The 23,427-nt window shown below is 44.0% G+C and overlaps 1 protein-coding gene across 1 annotated transcript in view; it reads right to left on the bottom strand.

Moving 5' to 3' along the window:
* Nucleotides 1–22,269, bottom strand: part of LOC134927292 (macrophage mannose receptor 1-like) — a 340,668-nt gene extending 318,399 nt beyond the window's left edge. Inside the window, exons 1-2 of the mRNA XM_063921538.1 lie at nucleotides 22,052–22,269; nucleotides 848–1,243 (exon numbers count right to left, since the gene is read on the bottom strand). Coding sequence (XP_063777608.1) covers nucleotides 848–1,243; nucleotides 22,052–22,109 — 454 coding nt within the window. The 5' untranslated portion in view covers nucleotides 22,110–22,269. The remainder of the gene's footprint in view (nucleotides 1–847; nucleotides 1,244–22,051) is intronic.
* Between the last annotated feature and the right edge of the window lie 1,158 nt (nucleotides 22,270–23,427).

Here is a 23,427-nt window from a genome sequence, read left to right as displayed (position 1 = left end):
GTCACATTACAGTGCCCCCAGTTCACTTTATGCCACATTACAATGAGCAGGTCCAAGGGCATAACTAGATATATTGTAGGCCCCAAGGCAAAAGTTTGTAAGGATCCTATGTACCACCCAATAATGAAAAATGTATATAACACATGTACGTTTGATCGGGAAGGTGGGTCCCTCTCAGCTATAGAATCCACAGCAGCTGCACTCCCAGCACCTATGGTAGCTCCTCTCTCCCATGCTGATGCTGGCACTGACTGCACAGTGCCATGTAGCCCCGTCCGGACTCAACCTCCCTCTTCTCTTCTCCAGTTCGCAGTGTGGTCCTGCTTTGCACTGCAGCTATAGGTTTAGGGGGCCCCTGAAAGAGGAGGATCTGGAGAAACTTGCCTTAATCCGGCACCCAGACACCCACCCCCCATTCACTTTCAACACTCCAGGAGGCAGAGCACCCAGACACAACCTGTCTTCCCCCTATTTTCACTTCCGACACTCCAGCAGCACCCGGACGCAATCTGCTCCGCCCCCCCGGGGAGTGGGGGGGGGGGGGGGGGAGTGTGGAGTGAGGGGCACAAATTTGTTGCCATGGGGCCCCCACAAACCTTAATCTGGCCCTGGCTCTGTAGGCACACACAGCTTGATTTTGTATATTTGCTACACAGAGGATTCAAGATACATCATGACGCTTCACTTGCCAAAAGTTGTTATAAATAGGCTTTAAAATGTTTACCAATGTATCTATACACTTTACATTTTCCTACCCTTCAATCTTTCAGTTTATATGTACATTCCTGATACTATATGTCATCTATGTCCTTAACCATATACCATATATAAAATATATGCTCCTTACCTTCATAGGCCTTAACACATAAATCATCTGGAGTTCCAAAGATTTTCCACCGGCTCCATGATCCTGACCCTTTATAAAGAATAACTTTTTCTTTTGCGTTACCATAGTTCAAGTGAAGATTATCCCCCTGGATTCCAAACAATGTATCATTTTTACAATCCCATTTCTGGAGCTCACTAGCACCATCACATTGGTATAAAGTCACTAATGCCATGTCTTTCTTCGATGCTGTTGCCAGACACAGGGAAGATCCTACATTTATAAGCTGGTGTTTGGAAATCCATCGGAATTTTTGGGCGTTGCTGCTCTCTTTACATGTAGTGACTGAGATGAGGGAATTCTGACCTTCTAAACACTTCTTGTGATCTTCATTGTAGATTAAAAATGTGTCCGAGTCTGAATAAAAAAAAGATTGTTTATTAATACACTGTTTGCTATTGGTAGTGTGGCTAATGAACTTGATTAGAGTCGCAAGCAAAGCCAAAAAGCACACAACTGGGCAAAACCATATTGCACTGCAGGTGGGGCTGATAAAACGTGTAGAGGGCGTTAGATTTAGGTGGGGTGTGTTCAAACTGAAATCTTAATTGCAGTGTAAAAATAACACTGTCCAGTATTTATGAGATGCATGCAAAAGCAGCCCGTATTTACCCTGCACAGAAAAATATAACTGCCCCAAATCTAAATCTCTCTCTGCACATGTTACATCTGCTCCACCTGCAGTGCAACATGGTTTTGCCCAGTTGTGTGCTTTTTGGCTTTGCTTGCAAATCTGAATAAGGCCCAGGATCCATTACATATAGGAGCTTATTTTATATCATTAAAAAAAAAAGTGCACAAATGATCTCTAACCAAATGATCTCTAACCGTGGCAAATAAAATGTCAACTGTAAATTGATTGGATGCTGCCAAAATATTATAATGACAAAACAGAGCAATAGTTCATGTAATGGAACTCCAGCTCATTACTTCTGCTGCAAGGGCTTCTGGGTAGAACAGTCACCACTGGTAGCTGAATTTAAATAAATCAAAGTAACGATGAATGGGTCAAAACATACAAAAACATGTTTTAAAAACTACAACTGATGATGTTTAAATATAGTGCCATTGTTAATATTACCCCATTTATCTATTAGCTCTTCATTGACTGCAGTAGTTATAGTGAAGCAAAAACAGGATGGACTGGCAAAGAAAGACCGGCTTCAATTAACTTTAATAGGGATCAAAGGCGAGCGCAGGTGCAGAGCAAGGGGTGTGCGACAGTGGCCTCAGGACATACAGTAGATTGACACCTGTTCCCCCTGGACATAGACTACCAAACCCCGCCCCCAGATAGAAGATAAAAGCCTCCCCTTTCCTTGTAAACACTACACACCTGGGCAGCACTGTCTCCTCTACGCACCTCAGTTGGCTCAAAGGGAGGAGGAAGATTCATTTTTAATTTAATTTATCAAGATAAAGGAAATTTCACATCAACCAGCTTGGATTTACAGAGGCCACCTCTTCCCTGGGAGCCGGCTGAGATGCAGGAAAAAGACGGGTGGTCTTCAGTATGCCGGCGGTCGGGCTCCCAGCGACCAGCATACCGGCGCCGGGAGCCTGACAGCCGGCATACCGACACTTATTTTCCCTCGTGGGGGTCCACGACCCCCCTGGAGGGAGAATAAAATAGTGTGGCGCGCGTAGCGTGGCGAGCCCGCAAGGGGCTCATTTGCGCTCGCCACACTGTTGGTAAGCCGGCGGTCGGGCTCCCGGCGCCGGTATGCTGGTCGCCGGGAGCCCGACCACCGGAATATCGTAGTGAACCCAAAAAGACAATTACGGTAGAGTTTGAGGCTGCCTAAAGGCTGATGCATACCTCCCAACATGACCCTCTCCAGGAGGGACACAATGCTCTGCTCCTGGGCTTTCCTCTTAATGTATTATTGCTGGAACCTGTATTGAACAGGTTACTGGATAAGAAAGGTGTTTCACGCAGGTGATGGCAATCATAAATTAAGAGGGAAGCCCAGGAGCAGAGCATTCTGTCCCTCCTGGAGAGGGTCATGTTGGGAGGTATGGTGATGGCTCACACACCGTGCACACCCCATGTGCACGTCTGTGATTTAGGGATCAGTGACTGTAAGTGGTTCTTGCCTTCCTCGACCTAGTCAAAGCTGAATTTGCTTCTGTTCAAAGGCAGATGAATGGAGCTCAACTCAAACACAGGGGCAATGCAGACTGAGCACCCTATGAATGCATACGGGGCCTAATTAAGACCCGATCGTAGCCGTGCAAAATTTAGCACGGCTACGATCAGTTACTCAGACATGCGGGGGGACGCCCAGCACAGGGCTAGTCCGCCCCTCATGTCTGGCCCTTCCCCGCACAAGTACAAAGGCATCGGACAGTGGCGATGCTTTGTACTTGACGAGTAGCTCCCTACCAGCGCAGCTCCTGCGCGTTGGCAGGGAGCTACCCGTCGCTGTCCGGGTCGCAGCGGCTGCATGTGAAGTCACGCAGCCGCCGCGGCCAGCCCCCCCGAACGTTGTGCGGACCGCGAACCCAAAATGGCGGGCAAATCCGCCGGCCCACCCCTCCCGCCCCCCCTCCCGCCCAGTGACCGCCTCTGCCTGTCAATCAGGCAGAGGCGATCGCTGGGCTGAGATGGCCATCGGCTGTCAGCAGCGATCAGGTCTGAATTAGGCCCACTGACTCAGTACAAAGTTTTACTTTCTCTAGTGTCTGGCTGCTTGACTCTATTTGAGTTCACTATAGTGGCTACTTAAAAAAATATCAGGCAGACTAAAACCCAGATTTATCAAGCCTTGGAGAGTGATAAATAGCACAGTGATAAAGTACCAACCAATCAGCTCCTAACTGTCATTTTTTAAACACAGCCTGTGACATGGAAGTTAGGAGCTGATTGGTTGGTTCTTTATCACCGTGCTATTTATCACTCTCCAAGGCTTGATAAATGGGAGCCTAAAGCTGCAGACAGCAGTCCCCATTATTTTTGATGGGGACTGGGAACATGGCCAATTTACCAAGTGTGGACCCATTAGCTAATGCCATCTTCTGATGTATCGCAGTAATAAGGAGATGCAGAGCTGTGATATAGTAAAGAGAAGCTGAGCTGTGATAAAAGAGTAGAGGCAGACTAATGCGTTACAAGTTAAAAGCTGCTAAGAGTAAAGGGCCCCATACACTAGAACGATAATGCCCGATTTCATCCAATTTTGTGCATTCGGGACGATATAGCGGGTGAAATCGGGCATTTTGGATGCGTTTCCGATGCGATCCGAAGCACGTTACCGTGAGGGTCGGGTTGGATCGGCTCCCCTAGATCGTTAGTGCTGCACTCGTGATATGTCGGTTCCCGCAGGCATGGCTGGGATCGCATACGATATATCACATTCAAAATGTACCAAATCGTATGGAATCGTATGGAACCACTCCCGGGAATCGCCTTCGACTTCAGCCTCAGACTATCGCTGTAGTGTATGGGGGCCTTAGCTCTTGTGGAGTACAGTAACTGCGTACAAGTAAGAGCGTAGGCCTAGTGACTGTAACTGTGAAGATCAGGGAGAGTGTAATAATAGAATATGTTTGGAATGACAGCAGGGAGATGGGTAGATGTTTACATTGAGAGGCCACGGGGTAAATTTACTAAAGCTTCTAAAACAGGCAAGTGGAGCTGTTGCCAATAGCAACCAATCAGATTCCAGCTATTATTTTCTGGAAGGTGCTAGATAAATGTTTAGTAGAAGCTGATTAGTTGCTATGGGCAACACTTCCACTTCTATAAACCCACACTTTAATAAATCTACCCCCTACTCTTTAAGCTGAAAGTTTCCGCATGTAAGTAACAGACCCATTCATCACTAGTGGAGCGAAGCCTCCACAGCATATTCATCAACGGGAACTGACACCATCTTCATGTTCTCCTCACTGACAGTACGTGTCATTAGCAAACAGTGACACTTTAAATCACATGACACAAGTGACATCACTACTCTCCGAATGTAAGGTGTAGAGATGAGCGGGTTCGGTTTCTCTGAATCCGAACCCGCCAGAACTTCATGTTTTTTTTCACGAGTCCGAGCGACTCGGATCTTCCCGCCTTGCTCGGTTAACCCGAGCGCGCCCGAACGTCATCATGACGCTGTCGGATTCTCGCGAGGCTCGGATTCTATCGCGAGACTCGGATTCTATATAAGGAGCCGCGCGTCGCCGCCATTTTCACACGTGCATTGAGATTGATAGGGAGAGGACGTGGCTGGCGTCCTCTCCGTTTAGACACTTGATTTACTAATTTTGGGGAGCATTAGGAGTACTCAGTAGTGTACAGTGCAGAGTTTTGCTGATAGTGACCAGTGACCACCACTTTTATTTATAATCCGTTCTCTGCCTGAAAAAAGCGATACACAGCACACAGTGACTCAGTCAGTCACATACCATATCTGTGTGCACTGCTCAGGCTCAGGCCAGTGTGCTGCATCATCTATTATCTATATATAATATTATATATATCTGTCTGACTGCTCAGCTCACACAGCTTATAATTGTGGGGGAGACTGGGGAGCACTACTGCAGTGCCAGTTATAGGTTATAGCAGGAGCCAGGAGTACATAATATATTATATAGTGAGTGACCACCAGACACACAGTGCAGTTTATTTAATATATCCGTTCTCTGCCTGAAAAAAGCGATACACACAGTGACTCAGTCAGTCACATACCATATCTGTGTGCACTGCTCAGGCTCAGGCCAGTGTGCTGCATCATCTATATATATTATATATCTGTCTGACTGCTCAGCTCACACAGCTTATAATTGTGGGGGAGACTGGGGAGCACTACTGCAGTGCCAGTTATAGGTTATAGCAGGAGCCAGGAGTACATAATATTATATTAAAATTAAACAGTGCACACTTTTGCTGCAGGAGTGCCACTGCCAGTGTGACTAGTGACCAGTGACCTGACCACCAGTATATAATATTAGTAGTATACTATCTCTTTATCAACCAGTCTATATTAGCAGCAGACACAGTACAGTGCGGTAGTTCACGGCTGTGGCTACCTCTGTGTCGGCACTCGGCAGCCCGTCCATAATTGTATATACCAGTGACCTAACCGTGGTTTTTTTTTCTTTCTTTATACATACATACTAGTTACGAGTATACTATCTCTTTATCAACCAGTCTATATATTAGCAGCAGACACAGTACAGTGCGGTAGTTCACGGCTGTGGCTACCTCTGTGTCGGCACTCGGCAGCCCGTCCATAATTGTATATACCAGTGACCTAACCGTGGTTTTTTTTTCTTTCTTTATACATACATACTAGTTACGAGTATACTATCTCTTTATCAACCAGTCTATATATTAGCAGCAGACACAGTACAGTGCGGTAGTTCACGGCTGTGGCTACCTCTGTGTCGGCACTCGGCAGCCCGTCCATAATTGTATATACCACCTAACCGTGGTTTTTTTTTCTTTCTTTATACATACATACTAGTTACGAGTATACTATCTCTTTATCAACCAGTCTATATATTAGCAGCAGACACAGTACAGTGCGGTAGTTCACGGCTGTGGCTACCTCTGTGTCGGCACTCGGCAGCCCGTCCATAATTGTATATACCAGTGACCTAACCGTGGTTTTTTTTTCTTTCTTTATACATACATACTAGTTACGAGTATACTATCTCTTTATCAACCAGTCTATATATTAGCAGCAGACACAGTACAGTGCGGTAGTTCACGGCTGTGGCTACCTCTGTGTCGGCACTCGGCAGCCCGTCCATAATTGTATATACCAGTGACCTAACCGTGGTTTTTTTTTCTTTCTTTATACATACATACTAGTTACGAGTATACTATCTCTTTATCAACCAGTCTATATATTAGCAGCAGACACAGTACAGTGCGGTAGTTCACGGCTGTGGCTACCTCTGTGTCGGCACTCGGCAGCCCGTCCATAATTGTATACTAGTATCCAATCCATCCATCTCCATTGTTTACCTGAGGTGCCTTTTAGTTGTGCCTATTAAAATATGGAGAACAAAAATGCCACTCCTAGATGGGCCCGGTGTTTGTGTCGGCCACTAGGGTCGCTAATCTTACTCACACAGCTACCTCATTGCGCCTCTTTTTTTCTTTGCGTCATGTGCTGTTTGGGGAGGGTTTTTTGGAAGGGCCATCCTGCGTGACACTGCAGTGCCACTCCTAGATGGGCCCGGTGTTTGTGTCGGCCACTAGGGTCGCTAATCTTACTCACACAGCTACCTCATTGCGCCTCTTTTTTTCTTTGCGTCATGTGCTGTTTGGGGAGGGTTTTTTGGAAGGGACATCCTGCGTGACACTGCAGTGCCACTCCTAGATGGGCCCGGTGTTTGTGTCGGCCACTAGGGTCGCTTATCTTACTCACACAGCGACCTCGGTGCAAATTTTAGGACTAAAAATAATATTGTGAGGTGTGAGGTATTCAGAATAGACTGAAAATGAGTGTAAATTATGGTTTTTGAGGTTAATAATACTTTGGGATCAAAATGACCCCCAAATTCTATGATTTAAGCTGTTTTTTAGTGTTTTTGGAAAAAAACACCCGAATCCAAAACACACCCGAATCCGACAAAAATAATTCGGTGAGGTTTTGCCAAAACGCGTTCGAACCCAAAACACGGCCGCGGAACCGAACCCAAAACCAAAACACAAAACCCGAAAAATTTCAGGCGCTCATCTCTAGTAAGGTGTATGTTGTATGGTAATCATAGGTAAATTATACTTGCCAACATTTTCTTTCTCCTCTCTGGGAGAAGCCTGGAGAGGAGACGGTGCTGGCAATTTCAGGAGTGGGGCCAGGTTCTCACATCATTAGGCCCTGTCTCCATCACGGGAAAATGTCGCGATTTGAGGGTTCATGGGGAGGGATGGGGTTAAAATGACAGGATTCACATCATTAAAGCGCGCCTTGATTCCATTGATTATAGTCCCATCATGCCTGCTTCACTAGGAAGCGGGCGGCATGCCTGGGGTGCAGGGGACTACCTGCAACTAGTGATGTGCACCGGAAATTTTTCGGGTTTTGGTTTTGGATTCGGTTCCGCGGCCGTGTTTTGGATTCGGACGCGTTTTGGCAAAACCTCACCGAAATTTTTTTGTCGGATTTTTTTCGAAAAACCCTAAAAAAACAGCTTAAATCATAGAATTTGGGGGTCATTTTGATCCCATAGTATTATTAACCTCAATAACCATAATTTCCACTCATTTCCAGTCTATTCTGAACACCTCACACCTCACAATATTATTTTTAGTCCAAAAACTTGCACCGAGCTCGCTGGATGGCTAAGCTAAGCGACACAAGTGGCCGTCACAAACACCTGGCCCATCTAGGAGTGGCACTGCAGTGTCAGGCAGGATGGCACTTCAAAAAAATAGTCCCCAAACAGCACATGATGCAAAGAAAAAAAGAGGCGCACCAAAGTCGCTGTGTGACTAAGCTAAGTGACACAAGTGGCCGACACAAACACCTGGCCCATCTAGGAGTGGCACTGCAGTGTCACGCAGGATGGCCCTTCAAAAAAATACTCCCCAAACAGCACATGATGCAAAGAAAAAAAGAGGCGCAATGAGGTAGCTGTGTGACTAAGCTAAGCGACCCTAGTGGCCGACACAAACACCTGGCCCATCTAGGAGTGGCACTGCAGTGTCACGCAGGATGGCCCTTCAAAAAAATACTCCCCAAACAGCACATGACGCAAAGAAAAAAAGAGGCGCAATGAGGTAGCTGTGTGACTAAGATAAGCGACCCAAGTGGCCGACACAAACACCTGGCCCATCTAGGAGTGGCACTGCAGTGTCAGACAGGATGGCACTTCAAAAAAATTGTCCCCAAACAGCACATGATGCAAAGAAAAATGAAAGAAAAAAGAGGTGCAAGATGGAATTGTCCTTGGGCCCTCCCACCCACCCTTATGTTGTATAAACAGGACATGCACACTTTAACAAACCCATCATTTCAGCGACAGGGTCTGCCACACGACTGTGACTGAAATGACTGGTTGGTTTGGGCCCCCACCAAAAAAGAAGCAATCAATCTCTCCTTGCACAAACTGGCTCTACAGAGGCTAGATGTCCACCTCATCATCATCGTCCGATTCATCACCCCTTTCACTGTGTACATCCCCCTCCTCACAGATTTATTAATTCATCCCCACTGAAATCCACCATCTCAGGTCCCCGTGCACTTTCTGGAGGCAATTGCTGCTGGTGAATGTCTCCACGGAGGAATTGATTATAATTAATTTTAATGAACATCATCTTCTCCACATTTTCTGGAAGTAACCTCGTACGCCGATTGCTGACACGGTGAGCGGCGGCACTAAACACTCTTTCGGAGTACACACTGGAGGGAGGGCAACTAAGGTAGAATAAAGCCAGTTTCTGCAAGGGCCTCCAAATTCCCTCTTTTTCCTGCCAGTATACGTACGGACTGTCTGACGTGCCTACTTGGATGCGGTCACTCATATAATCCTCCACCATTCTTTCAATGGTGAGAGAATCATATGCAGTGACAGTAGACGACATGTCAGTAATCGTTGGCAAGTCCTTCAGTCCGGACCAGATGTCAGCACTCGCTCCAGACTGCCCTGCATCACCGCCAGCGGGTGGGCTCGGAATTCTTAGCCTTTTCCTCGCACCCCCAGTTGCGGGAGAATGTGAAGGAGGAGCTGTTGACGGGTCACGTTCCGCTTGACTTGACAATTTTCTCACCAGCAGGTCTTTGAACCCCTGCAGACTTGTGTCTGCCGGAAAGAGAGATACAACGTAGGTTTTAAATCTAGGATCGAGCACGGTGGCCAAAATGTAGTGCTCTGATTTCAACAGATTGACCACCCGTGAATCCTGGTTAAGCGAATGAAGGGCTCCATCTACAAGTCCCACATGCCTAGCGGAATCGCTCTGTTTTAGCTCCTCCTTCAATGTCTCCAGCTTCTTCTGCAAAAGCCTGATGAGGGGAATGACCTGACTCAGGCTGGCAGTGTCTGAACTGACTTCACGTGTGGCAAGTTCAAAGGGTTGCAGAACCTTGCACAACGTTGAAATCATTCTCCACTGCACTTGAGACAGGTGCATTCCACCTTCTTTGCCTATATCGTGGCCAGATGTATAGGCTTGAATGGCCTTTTGCTGCTCCTCCATCCTCTGAAGCATATAGAGGGTTGAATTCCACCTCGTTACCACCTCCTGCTTCAGATGATGGCAGGGCAGGTTCAGGTGTGTTTGGTGGTGCTCCAGTCTTCTGTACGCGGTGCCTGAACGCCGAAAGTAGCCCGCAATTCTTCGGGCCACCGACAGCATTTCTTGCATGCCCCTGTCGTTTTTTAAATAATTCTGCACCACCAAATTCAAGGTATGTGCAAAACATGGGACTTGCTGGAATTTGCCCAGATGTAATGCACGCACAATATTGCTGGCGTTGTCCGATGTCACAAATCCCCAGGAGAGTCCAATTGGGGTAAGCCATTCTGCGATGATCTTCCTCAGTTGCCGTAAGAGGTTTTCAGCTGTGTGCGTATTCTGGAAAGCGGTGATACAAAGCGTAACCTGCCTAGGAACGAGTTGGCGTTTGCGAGATGCTGCTACTGGTGCCGCCGCTGCTGTTCTTGCAGCGGGAGGCAATACATCTACCCAGTGGGCTGTCACAGTCATATAGTCCTGAGTCTGCCCTGCTCCACTTGTCCACATGTCCGTGGTTAAGTGGACATTGGGTACAACTGCATTTTTTAGGACACTGGTGAGTCTTTTTCTGAGGTCTGTGTACATTTTCGGTATCGCCTGCCTAGAGAAATGGAACCTAGATGGTATTTGGTACCGGGGACACAGTACCTCAATCAAGTCTATAGTTGGCTCTGAAGTAACGATGGATACCGGAACCACGTTTCTCACCGCCCAGGCTGCCAAGGCCTCAGTTATCCGCTTTGCAGCAGGATGACTGCTGTGATATTTCATCTTCCTCGCAAAGGACTGTTGGACAGTCAATTGCTTACTGGAAGTAGTACAAGTGGTCTTCCGACTTCCCCTCTGGGATGCCGATCGACTCCCAGCAGCAACAACAGCAGCGCCAGCAGCAGTAGGCGTTACACTCAAGGATGCATCGGAGGAATCCCAGGCAGGAGAGGACTCGTCAGACTTGCCAGTGACATGGCCTGCAGGACTATTGGCTTTCCTGGGTAAGGAGGAAATTGACACTGAGGGAGTTGGTGGTGTGGTTTGTGGGAGCTTGGTTACACGAGGAAGGGATTTAGTGGTCAGTGGACTGCTTCCGCTGTCGCCCAAAGTTTTTGAACTTGTCACTGACTTATGATGAATGCGCTGCAGGTGACGTATAAGTGAGGATGTTCCGAGGTGGTTAACGTCCTTACCCCTACTTATTACAGCTTGACAAAGGCAACACACGGCTTGACACCTGTTGTCCGCATTTGTGTTGAAATAATTCCACACCGAAGAGCTGATTTTTTTTTGTATTTTGACCAGGCATGTCAATGGCCATATTCGTCCCACGGACAACAGGTGTCTCCCCGGGTGCCTGACTTAAACAAACCACCTCACCATCAGAATCCTCCTTGTCAATTTCCTCCCCAGCGCCAGCAACACCCATATCCTCATCCTGGTGTACTTCAACACTGACATCTTCAATTTGACTATCAGGAACTGGACTGCGGGTGCTCCTTCCAGCACTTGCAGGGGGCGTGCAAGTGGTGGAAGGCGCAAGCTCTTCCCGTCCAGTGTTGGGAAGGTCAGGCATCGCAACCGACACAATTGGACTCTCCTTGGGGATTTGTGATTTCGAAGAACGCACAGTTCTTTGCTGTGCTTTTGCCAGCTTAAGTCTTTTCTTTTTTCTAGCGAGAGGATGAGTGCTTCCATCCTTATGTGAAGCTGAACCACTAGCCATGAACATAGGCCAGGGCCTCAGCCGTTCCTTGCCACTCCGTGTCGTAAATGGCATATTGGCAAGTTTACGCTTCTCCTCAGACGCTTTTAATTTTGATTTTTGGGTCATTTTACTGATCTTTTGTGTTTTGGATTTTACATGCTCTCTACTATGACATTGGGCATTGGCCTTGGCAGACGACGTTGATGGCATTTCATCGTCTCGGCCATGACTAGTGGCAGCAGCTTCAGCACGAGGTGGAAGTGGATCTTGATCTTTCCCTATTTTTTTAACCTCCACATTTTTGTTCTCCATATTTTAATGCGCACAACTAAAAGGCACCACAGGTATACAATGTAGATGGATGGATAGTATACTTTATGGACGACGAGTGACGACACAGAGGTAGGTACAGCAGTGGCCTACCGTACTGCTATATACAGTATAATGGACCTGGTGGACACTGTCAGCAGACTGCGTTTATAGTATAAAAAAAAAGACACCACAGGTATACAATGTAGATGGATGGATAGTATACTTATGGACGACGAGTGACGACACAGAGGTAGGTACAGCAGTGGCCTACCGTACTGCTATATACAGTATAATGGACCTGGTGGACACTGTCAGCAGACTGCGTTTATAGTATAAAGAAAAAAAGACACCACAGGTATACAATGTAGATGGATGGATAGTATACTTATGGACGACGAGTGACGACACAGAGGTAGGTACAGCAGTGGCCTACCGTACTGCTATATACAGTATAATGGACCTGCTGGACACTGTCAGCAGACTGCGTTTATAGTATTAAAAAAAAAAGACACCACAGGTATACAATGTAGATGGATGGATAGTATACTTATGGACGACGAGTGACGACACAGAGGTAGGTACAGCAGTGGCCTACCGTACTGCTATATACAGTATAATGGACCTGGTGGACACTGTCAGCAGACTGCGTTTATAGTATTAAAAAAAAAGACACCACAGGTATACAATGTAGATGGATGGATAGTATACTTATGGCGACGAGTGACGACACAGAGGTAGGTACAGCAGTGGCCTACCGTACTGCTATATACAGTATAATGGACCTGGTGGACACTGTCAGCAGACTGCGTTTATAGTATAAAAAAAAAGACACCACAGGAGTGTTTTTCAGGCAGACAAACGTATACTGGTGGTCACTGTCAGCAAAACTGTGCACTGTACTCCTGCTATAGCTGCTCCCCAGTCCCCACAATTAAGCAGTGTGAGCACTCAGCACAGATATATCATGCAGCACACTGAGCACAGATATGGTATGGAGCATTTTTTTCAGGCAGAGAACGGATAAAAAACTGGTGGTCACTATTAGCAAAACTCTGCACTGTACTCCTCCTAACAGCTGCTCCCCAATCCTCCCCACAATAAGCTAAGCAATCAGATCAACTGTGTAGTATATAACTATATAAACGGAGAGGACGCCAGCCACGTCCTCTCCCTATCAATCTCAATGCACGTGTGAAAATGGCGGCGACGCGCGGCTGCTTATATAGAATCCGAATCTCGCGAGAATCCGACAGCGGGATGATGACGTTCGGGCGCGCTCGGGTTAACCGAGCCATACGGGAGAATCCGAGTATGGCTCGGACCCGTCTAAAAAGGGTGAAGTTCGGGGGGGGTTCGGTTTCTCGGAAACCGAACCCGGTCATCACTACCTGCAACTTCCAGGAGAGTAGGCGAATATGAGTTAAATAGACTATATCTATTTCAGAATACAACCTAAAGACATGCTTGCCGATTCTCCGGGAATGACTCGGAGACTCATGAATATTGGGGAGAGCATGTTGCCCACCTGTGTCCTGCTTCATGTGAGGTGGACAGAACCATGTTTTGCATCATCAGTCCCTTCCTGGCAGTAGTGGGAGGGGTCTGCTTATGCAAATGTTATCATCAAAACCCTACCCCCAGCCAATTAACCCCTGCACTGTTCCCTTGGACTCTAAAACTTTATTCAGGTACACCCATAAGCGTGAGTTTGACAGACAATTATTATTAGTAATAATATCAAGGGCACAAGAACTCTGGATTACATGTTATTTCTAATTGTGGATTAGAGTCATGCATTTTGATATGCACGCTGATATGTCCATAATACTAGCCTTTGTTTGTACTTTTATAAGTCCATCTGGATTCAGTTAGAATACCGACATCGGCGTCCCGATAGTGTAAATCCTGGGGGGAGGTAAGATTGTTCCCCCCTCTCCCGTAACTGCAGTCTAACCCTAGCCACCACCCGGAGGTGCCTAAACCTAACTGCCCCCTTCCCCGCACCCTAACCCTAACTCTCCCCCTTAGTGCCTAAACCTACAACCACCCCCCACTCCCACCGCAGATGGTGCCTAAAATACAAGTGAGAGTCACATGCTCGCATTGGCGTTTCTATAATGGGTGCAGTGTGTGAGGTGCACACGGGCCCCTGAGTCCCGGGGGATCCACACCGCACAAACTGCACCCATTTCTCGTATATTTACCTTTCCGGAGTCCATTGCTGACCGTGTGTGGGCCCCCTCCTCTCCCGTAGCCGTCGCGCCACTGCTAGCGCACTGACCACTAGAGACTCGGGCACAGTGCCAGAGCCTACAGCGCATGCGCAGGACTCCGAAAAAATGGCGCGGCGGCCATTTTTCAGAGTCCTGCGCATGCACTGTAGACTCTGGCACTGTTCCAGAGTCTACAGTGCTCAGAGCACTAGCAGCGTTGTGACGGCTATGGGAGAGGAGGGGTCCACACATGGAGTATGCACACAGGTCCCCTCCTCTCTAGAGACACCCCTGCATGCTCTCATAGGTACAGTGCAGAATATTAAAAGCTAAGGTCTATGATACTTGGGTGTATTCCCTGCTGGACTGTATCACACACACACACACACACACACACACACACACACACAGATACACGGATGTAGAGTGATTGCGATGGACGTACTGACATACTGTGTCATAGGCACAATAGATGTTTCCAGGGCTGCCATCAGAAATTGTGGGGTCTGGGACTGACAAAATAGACAGGGCCCCTCCCTCCCACAAAAAAATAGATTCTGCCATACTGCTCCACCCCTATGTGATGTCATACGTTGTGACGTTACAAATAGATGGAGTGTTGCGGACCTACAGGAACTGTTTACAGAGAGCTGATGCTCAAATAAAGATTGTTTTAAGGTGTCCTCCCTGTGATCAGCCTGATGTTGAGTCACAGCCTGGTGCAGCTCTACAGCTATTGGCGGTAGGAGCCAAGGGTGGGCCCCCCTCCCTGTATGGGCCTGGGACCCAAGTCCCCACAGTCCCCCCCTGATGGCTGCCCTGGGTGTTTCCTGCAGAAGTTACCTGAGCACCCTGACAACTGTACTTACTGAAATGGGAGTCTCCTACTGCTATACTATTAAAGGGTGCTCCCTAAAGGTTTACACCATTGAGTACCATAGACCTTACCTCTTAAAATTCACCAATTTATCTATGAGAGCTCAGTGAGTCTCACCTTGCACATTCAGATGCACCCAGGGGGGCTGTTACTAGCAGTGGCATAGAATCACAGACACGTCAGCAGCGCGCGGCTCAGTCATCAAGTAAGATGAATCTGCATAACTGGACTAGTGTAGATACAAAGAAAATAAAAATAGCATTCTCTTTGGGGTATCCAGTCAACCATGAAAAGGTCAACAGTAATTAGGTCAACCACTAATGGTCGACATGCATTAGGTCAACATGATCAAAAGGTCGACATGGTCAATAGGTCTACACAGCTTTTTTGGGGGTTTTAGCATTTTCATCAACTTTTTCATACTTTACCATCCACGTGGACTACGATTGGGAATAGTAACCTGTGCTGAGCGCAGCAAGGCACTATGCCCGAAGCATGGTGAGCGAACGCGGTACACTAAGTGGGGTTCCACGTGCTTTGATGGCGAAAAGGACACCAAAAAAAGGTCAAATTTTAGGTCGACCTTTTTTGTGTCACCTTTTTTTCACGTGTCGACCTTTTGACAATGTCGACCTTTAATACTATCAAACGTTTTCATGTCAATATGATGACTTTGTCGACCTTTGACCTTGTCGACCTAATGTATGTTGACCATTAATGGTCAATCTAATGACTGTAGACTTTTTGCTTGTAGAGCTAATGATCCACACCTCTCTTTGGTGTCTGCGTTCATCCTGCATCAGGATCGCTAATGCACGGCAGTAGTGTTCCCTTCGGCAGGCAGACACAATACAGAAAGCATGGGTATAAACCAATACACCAATGGATTCACTTGTCCAGCAGTGCACTTGTAGAGGGAATCACTGCATGTGTATACAAAGTATCCAAATAATTACAATGTTTTAATGCAACAAAATATTATTCACCTCATTAACAATGCAATATGCACATTATGTAATTAGCCTTATAATGGAGATAACAGTGCAAAGTGCTGCCAACACTCACATTGCATGTCTAAAGCAATTCAACAATTCCAACTTCATAAGATATACTGTATATGTGGCAATGTATTTTTTTTTTAATGAGATAACTCATTTGATGTATTAATTGAAGTCACATATGCCAGTTACGGGTATGGGACTCAGGGTCGACACCAATTAGGTCGACACCCATTAGGTCGACACCCATGGTCGACACTAGAAATAGGTCGACACGGTCATTAAGTCAACATGAAAAAAGGTCGATATGAGTTTTTAATGTTTTTTTTGGTGTTGTTTTCTGCATCAAGTGACCGGGAACCCCAATTAGTGCACCGCATCCCCTTGCATGGCTCGCTTCGCTCGCCATGCTGCGGGCAAGGTGCCTCGCTCCGCTGCACTCGGCACAGGTTACCGTTCCCAATCATAGTCCGCGTGGATCGTATTAAGTATGAAAAAGTATGAAAAAGTCCAAAAAAATAAAAAATTTGAAAATCTCATGTTGACATTTTTTCATGTCGACCTTATTCATGCGACCTAATAGCCGTGTCGACCTATTTCTAGTGTCGACCTAATTGATGTTGACCTAGAGTCCGGATACCGCCAGTTACTACCCTGTCTTGTCCTAAAATTTTTAAAAAAAAACGGAAAACATCAGACAGCCGGTGATGTTCTTTTTAAGAGTTGGGCAGAAAAAATACTGCAGGAATTGTGTGTACAGTATGTGTGTACTAAAATATATATATATATATATATATATATATAGTCATTGTTGTATATGCATATACAGGTTGAGTCTCCCATATGCAAAATTAAGTGTTTTAGATATCTTGCGGATGGGACCCAAGTCTGAAAACAAAATGCATTTATGTTTCAGTTATACCTTATACGCATATTTAACTACAACATAAATAGCGCTTAAAGTTTCCAAAATAACTGATGGTTCCATCTGTACCTTTTTATATAAATGTAAATATTGTATACATTTTCTCAAGGCTATATTTTGAATCATTTTGTGCATGAAGTTTGTGTACATTTAACCATCGGAAAGCAAAGATGTCACTATCTCAGTCACACTCCACAGATTTGGGATTTCAGAAGATTTTAGATATCGAGTTTTTGGATATGGGAGACTCAACCTGTATTGCCATTGATGTATATGTAGCTACTGCTGGTCTTATATAAATATCCATTGTTGTATGTGTAGAAATTATTGTATATGTACAGTAGACACTTATTATAGCATATACTGTTTGTAGCAATTGTATATGTAGCAGTTATCTCTCCCTCTGCATATATGTATATATATATATATATATGACAAAAAATTGAAGAAACAGGGAGCGCCAATAGTGCATTAAAAGAGTACAATGGTTTTTATTTTTTTAAAAATCCAGATCGGTCACAAGTAAAAAACCCGTACCATAAAAGGCGGTCAAACCACCGCTTGTATAACCAGCATAAGATTTTACCCCACTGTGCGAAGCAGTATTCTCGATTTCAAATCCACGACGTCAGACCACGCCCATACGCGTTTCGTCATTCGACTTCGTCAGTAGGCTTGGTCTGAAGTCACAACAAAAATAATAATAATAATAATTTTGTTTTAAATAAATAAATCACTATACAGTTTAACCCATATAACTTACATTCAAATGGGTATAAACATGACATAAAATATAATCAAATCTCTCTAGTGCACAGATAATTAAGAATAATGGATATTATATATCCACATAACAAACAATAATTTATAACAGAGAAATTCATCCAGACATCAAGATATATAAATAAATGGCAGTGGAATACATAAAACCAATTAAATCCAATTATACAAATGAGCAATAACAACATAAATAAGCGAAAATCGCTTAATTTGCTGTTCGACATATTATATTAAATGAAGACATATTGTGCATATCGCGTTGAACAAACACCTCTATATTTAATTCTATTCATCCTAAGAACTCCTTGTTTTGAGAGTAGTGATACTTTTATTGGTTGCAGTAATCGCAATCACTTTTGCGCCTGATACTTGGTATTTCTCCCTGTGCTCCCTTCAGCGTTGGACCTATAACATTAATCCTGCCCCTTATTTTATTTAATCCATCACGTGACTCACGTCACTGCAAAGTGGAACAGCACCCGTTCCGAACATATATATGCATTGTATACAGGTATATGAACCAATCCAAGCATTAATAGACCAGGACTTATTTGAAAAATATGTTAGGACAAGGGGAGAAAGAAATTGACGGGTATATATACACCAATCAATATATTAAAAAAGGGGGAGGGGAGGGGGGGGGAGAGAGGGCTCGCGCTTACTTAAGCACTGAATTTATATAGATAGAAAAGATTGACTGCGGTGGGTTTTATTCCAATCGTGGGGAATATGGAAACAATGATGATAACAACGAAGAAACATAATAAAAATAAGACATAATAAAAAATGATTGCTTGGGCGAGCAAATCCACAAACATAGCTGAACTTCCTCCGTACCACGCACTGTTTATTCTAAGAATAAAGATAAAGATACCTTTGTCAATCACAGCACTCGCAATCACTTTAGCGGCCGACAATGGATGTCTCTCCCTCCGCTCTCTTCAGCGTTTAACACACATCGCGTTACTCTTGACCCTTATATTGTTTAAACCGTCGCATAACTCCCGTCATTGCAGGATAGAACTACACCCCTTCCTAACGTATATGGGCATCGTATACAAGTGTATCAATTAGTCAAGGATGTCAAAAATTGAGGATTTATTCTTTATTAATTTTATCATGATTTTCCTTTTCATTTTTATATATTAGTTATTTGTTTTTACATCCAGCACTGTTGGGATAAAACTAGCCGTAGTTAATTGTTTCATCCCCATGATTATATTGTCTAAGCAATCGTTCTTTAAAATACTGACTGATTCATATACTGGTCAATCTTCCTCTCTCGTTATTAATACAGCACTAAAATAAGAGCAAGAGCTGGTCCTTTAAAAAATTTCTGACATCCTTGACTAATTGATACACTTGTATACGATGCCCATATACGTTAGGAAGGGGTGTAGTTCTATCCTGCAATGACGGGAGTTATGCGACGGTTTAAACAATATAAGGGTCAAGAGTAACGCGATGTGTGTTAAACGCTGAAGAGAGCGGAGGGAGAGACATCCATTGTCGGCCGCTAAAGTGATTGCGAGTGCTGTGATTGACAAAGGTATCTTTATCTTTATTCTTAGAATAAACAGTGCGTGGTACGGAGGAAGTTCAGCTATGTTTGTGGATTTGCTCGCCCAAGCAATCATTTTTTATTATGTCTTATTTTTATTATGTTTCTTCGTTGTTATCATCATTGTTTCCATATTCCCCACGATTGGAATAAAACCCACCGCAGTCAATCTTTTCTATCTATATAAATTCAGTGCTTAAGTAAGCGCGAGCCCTCTCTCCCCCCCCCTCCCCTCCCCCTTTTTTAATATATTGATTGGTGTATATATACCCGTCAATTTCTTTCTCCCCTTGTCCTAACATATTTTTCAAATAAGTCCTGGTCTATTAATGCTTGGATTGGTTCATATACCTGTATACAATGCATATATATGTTCGGAACGGGTGCTGTTCCACTTTGCAGTGACGTGAGTCACGTGATGGATTAAATAAAATAAGGGGCAGGATTAATGTTATAGGTCCAACGCTGAAGGGAGCACAGGGAGAAATACCAAGTATCAGGCGCAAAAGTGATTGCGATTACTGCAACCAATAAAAGTATCACTACTCTCAAAACAAGGAGTTCTTAGGATGAATAGAATTAAATATAGAGGTGTTTGTTCAACGCGATATGCACAATATGTCTTCATTTAATATAATATGTCGAACAGCAAATTAAGCGATTTTCGCTTATTTATGTTGTTATTGCTCATTTGTATAATTGGATTTAATTGGTTTTATGTATTCCACTGCCATTTATTTATATATCTTGATGTCTGGATGAATTTCTCTGTTATAAATTATTGTTTGTTATGTGGATATATAATATCCATTATTCTTAATTATCTGTGCACTAGAGAGATTTGATTATATTTTATGTCATGTTTATACCCATTTGAATGTAAGTTATATGGGTTAAACTGTATAGTGATTTATTTATTTAAAACAAAATTATTATTATTATTATTTTTGTTGTGACTTCAGACCAAGCCTACTGACGAAGTCGAATGACGAAACGCGTATGGGCGTGGTCTGACGTCGTGGATTTGAAATCGAGAATACTGCTTCGCACAGTGGGGTAAAATCTTATGCTGGTTATACAAGCGGTGGTTTGACCGCCTTTTATGGTACGGGTTTTTTACTTGTGACCGATCTGGATTTTTAAAAAAATAAAAACCATTGTACTCTTTTAATGCACTATTGGCGCTCCCTGTTTCTTCAATTTTTTGTCAGGATTATCACCCGTTCGGGATCGGGTAACATTGGGGAGGCGACAGCTGGAAGCTCCAGAAGTGCACACTGACAAATTTTCCTTTCCAAACGATATTGGCTGTCAGTGAACCTAAGGAACATTGTTTCTCATCTAATTCTGTGGACATTTTAGTTCTACTGGACTTTCTATGTGTGTTTATATATGTATACACATATTTAAGAAAGTATATTACCGTCTGTTTGCGCTCATACTTTCTGTTCATATATATATATATATATACAGATGTGTTTCTCTTACATGCAATGCATATGCGCATGCATCGCGTCTAAGGTTAGCTGCGCCGAGGTGAGTATAGTCGCACCTGCGAATTAGGTGCTATAAATGTGGTGGGTGCGTGCATATGCACTCTTGCCGCAATCGGTTTGCTAGGATGCACATGAGCATGTAAGCTGACCACAGACGCAATTGTAAATTATATATATATATATATATATATATATATATATATGTATATATATATATATATGTGTATATATATATATATATATATATATATATATACACATTTGAATAAGTCCACACTCCAGGCTTCAAAAAAACAACAGTTTGGTGCTCCACAAAGGGCCCCAGAGGCCAGTGTATAGTAATTTGGAATCGTAGGCACTCACCAGTAGTTTTTCAAAAGGCAAATTTAATGATAACTCACGGATACATGAATATTATGTCGACGTTTCGGTCACCTTAGGACCTTTTTCAAGACATCATTGAACAAACAACCAGGAAACAGCTGTTTGCCTGTTGAAAAACTACTGGTGAGTGCCTACAATTCCAAATTGATATATATATGTATATATATATATATATATATATATATATATATGTATATATGAAATATTGCTGTTGTTATACATGTAGCCATTATGGTTGTTGTATATATAGACACTGCTATACATGTATCAATTATTATATATTATCATAGCAGCAATTATTGTATATTATAGTATACTATTGTACTGCTATAGTATAGTATATACGTAGCAATTGTTGTCTATATAACAACTGTAATTGTAATCAGTGTTGTTATAGTATGCATATAGCAATTGTATATGCAGACATTGTTATGTATGGCGATTGTTCATATACCATGTAAAGATAGATAGATAGATAGATAGATAGATAGATAGATAGATAGATAGATAGACTACTAGATAAATACTGTAAGTACATTAGAATGCAAGATAAATGCTATAGTGCACATATACTGTATAATAGTGTCCACCTTGTGTTCTTTCATATCATTTATGTGCATTGTGTTGTTCCTAGCAGTGATTATATAAGACTCTGTCATTGTGCACATTCCCACCTGTAAACACAACAAAAACTACAACACATCACAGCAGTAAAGGTAGGTAGGAGGTAACTCACCCAGCTGAAGCGATGGGCGGATAAAGTACAGAAGTATGAGAATGATGGAGGCAGTCATTGTAATCTCATTATATACTCTGCCAAGTGTCTAGGAAGAAATGGTGCAGATGTAAAGGCTTCAGTCCTAGGAGTCTTGAGTTAAAACTGATGGAGAACCAAACTGATCCTTGACTTCTGACATACTGCGACATCCAGGGAAAGTTGTGGCCTGTAAATGATAAGGAAGTATCCTGTCACATGGGGCACTAAGGCAAACAGGAACTCCCAGTCCTAACTTTGCTTTCATAAGCTAAATTCTGTTGTCCTCTCTTATTGGCTCAGTAGACGAGCCTGCAGTTCTGATGATACGGCATTTTCCTCTTGACCAGTACGTTGAATGATTTCTTGGAATTTATTTCAGTATTTCTTATACAGTATGAATCAGTTTATTGCCATTTGATGTTTCGGTGTAGGCTGATTTCCCAAATTCCCGATAGTATCTTTCTAAAAAAGAATTAAATTACAAAACAGGATGTCCTCCTGGGTGGAGAAAAACACCCACTTGAAAACGTATTCTGAAATGCAGTCATTAACATCCTTCCTTTTACAAGAAAGAAAAATACGATTAAGGATTTGCACACCTGTCATTCTTCATTTGTTGTCTATACTGTGTCAGCGTCAGGGGTGCCAAATACAGAATCTAGCATAGGTTGCCGAAACACAGATACACGACTGGCTGTCACATTGGGGCAAATTCAGATGTGGTTGGAGTTGCTATCACTGCTGCTTAATTGGAAGCAGCAGTGATAGCTCTGTATGGTAAAGCAGCAGAAGGCGTCTATTACAAGCAGAAGTCTAATGCTGCAGTATTGATCCAACCTAAGACGCAGGCATTGGAACACTCACTATCATGCGGCTTGCAGCACCCATGGGGACATGCAAGCCACCCATAGCAGAGGTCAGGTAATTTCCATGCAACAACGGAGATCCCTGGCCTCTCCCCTCCCCCTAAATGGCGGCAACATGCCTCCATTTTCATCACCTTCCCTGCTTTTTAAGCGGCAGCAGACTATCAATCACTGACCGTCTGCTGCCATCCTGCGTATTCGCAAAGTATCAATAATTGGTACTTTGCGGCACAGGGCGCACCTCCAACCACATCTAAATCAGGCCCATTGTCAGAATTTTGAACCTACAAGTGCTAATGTACAGGGCCCTTTAGACAATAACAGGGCCTGGGTACTGAGGGGGCATGGCCAATCTTTGAGGCATGACCTCTGAACAAAACAATGTAAAGTACTATGTGCTGTGCCACAAAGCCATACTGTGTACTGCAAAGAAGGACATTTCTCCCCCTCAGCAGCTGACCAGGGCCCCCTCCAAGTCTTTCCAAAAGG

The sequence above is a fragment of the Pseudophryne corroboree genome, chromosome 5 (genome assembly GCF_028390025.1).
Source record: "Pseudophryne corroboree isolate aPseCor3 chromosome 5, aPseCor3.hap2, whole genome shotgun sequence".
In the NCBI taxonomy this organism is placed as follows: domain Eukaryota; kingdom Metazoa; phylum Chordata; class Amphibia; order Anura; family Myobatrachidae; genus Pseudophryne; species Pseudophryne corroboree.
The sequence above is the reverse complement of the archived record's forward strand: the minus strand, read 5'-3'. Positions and strand labels throughout refer to the sequence as shown.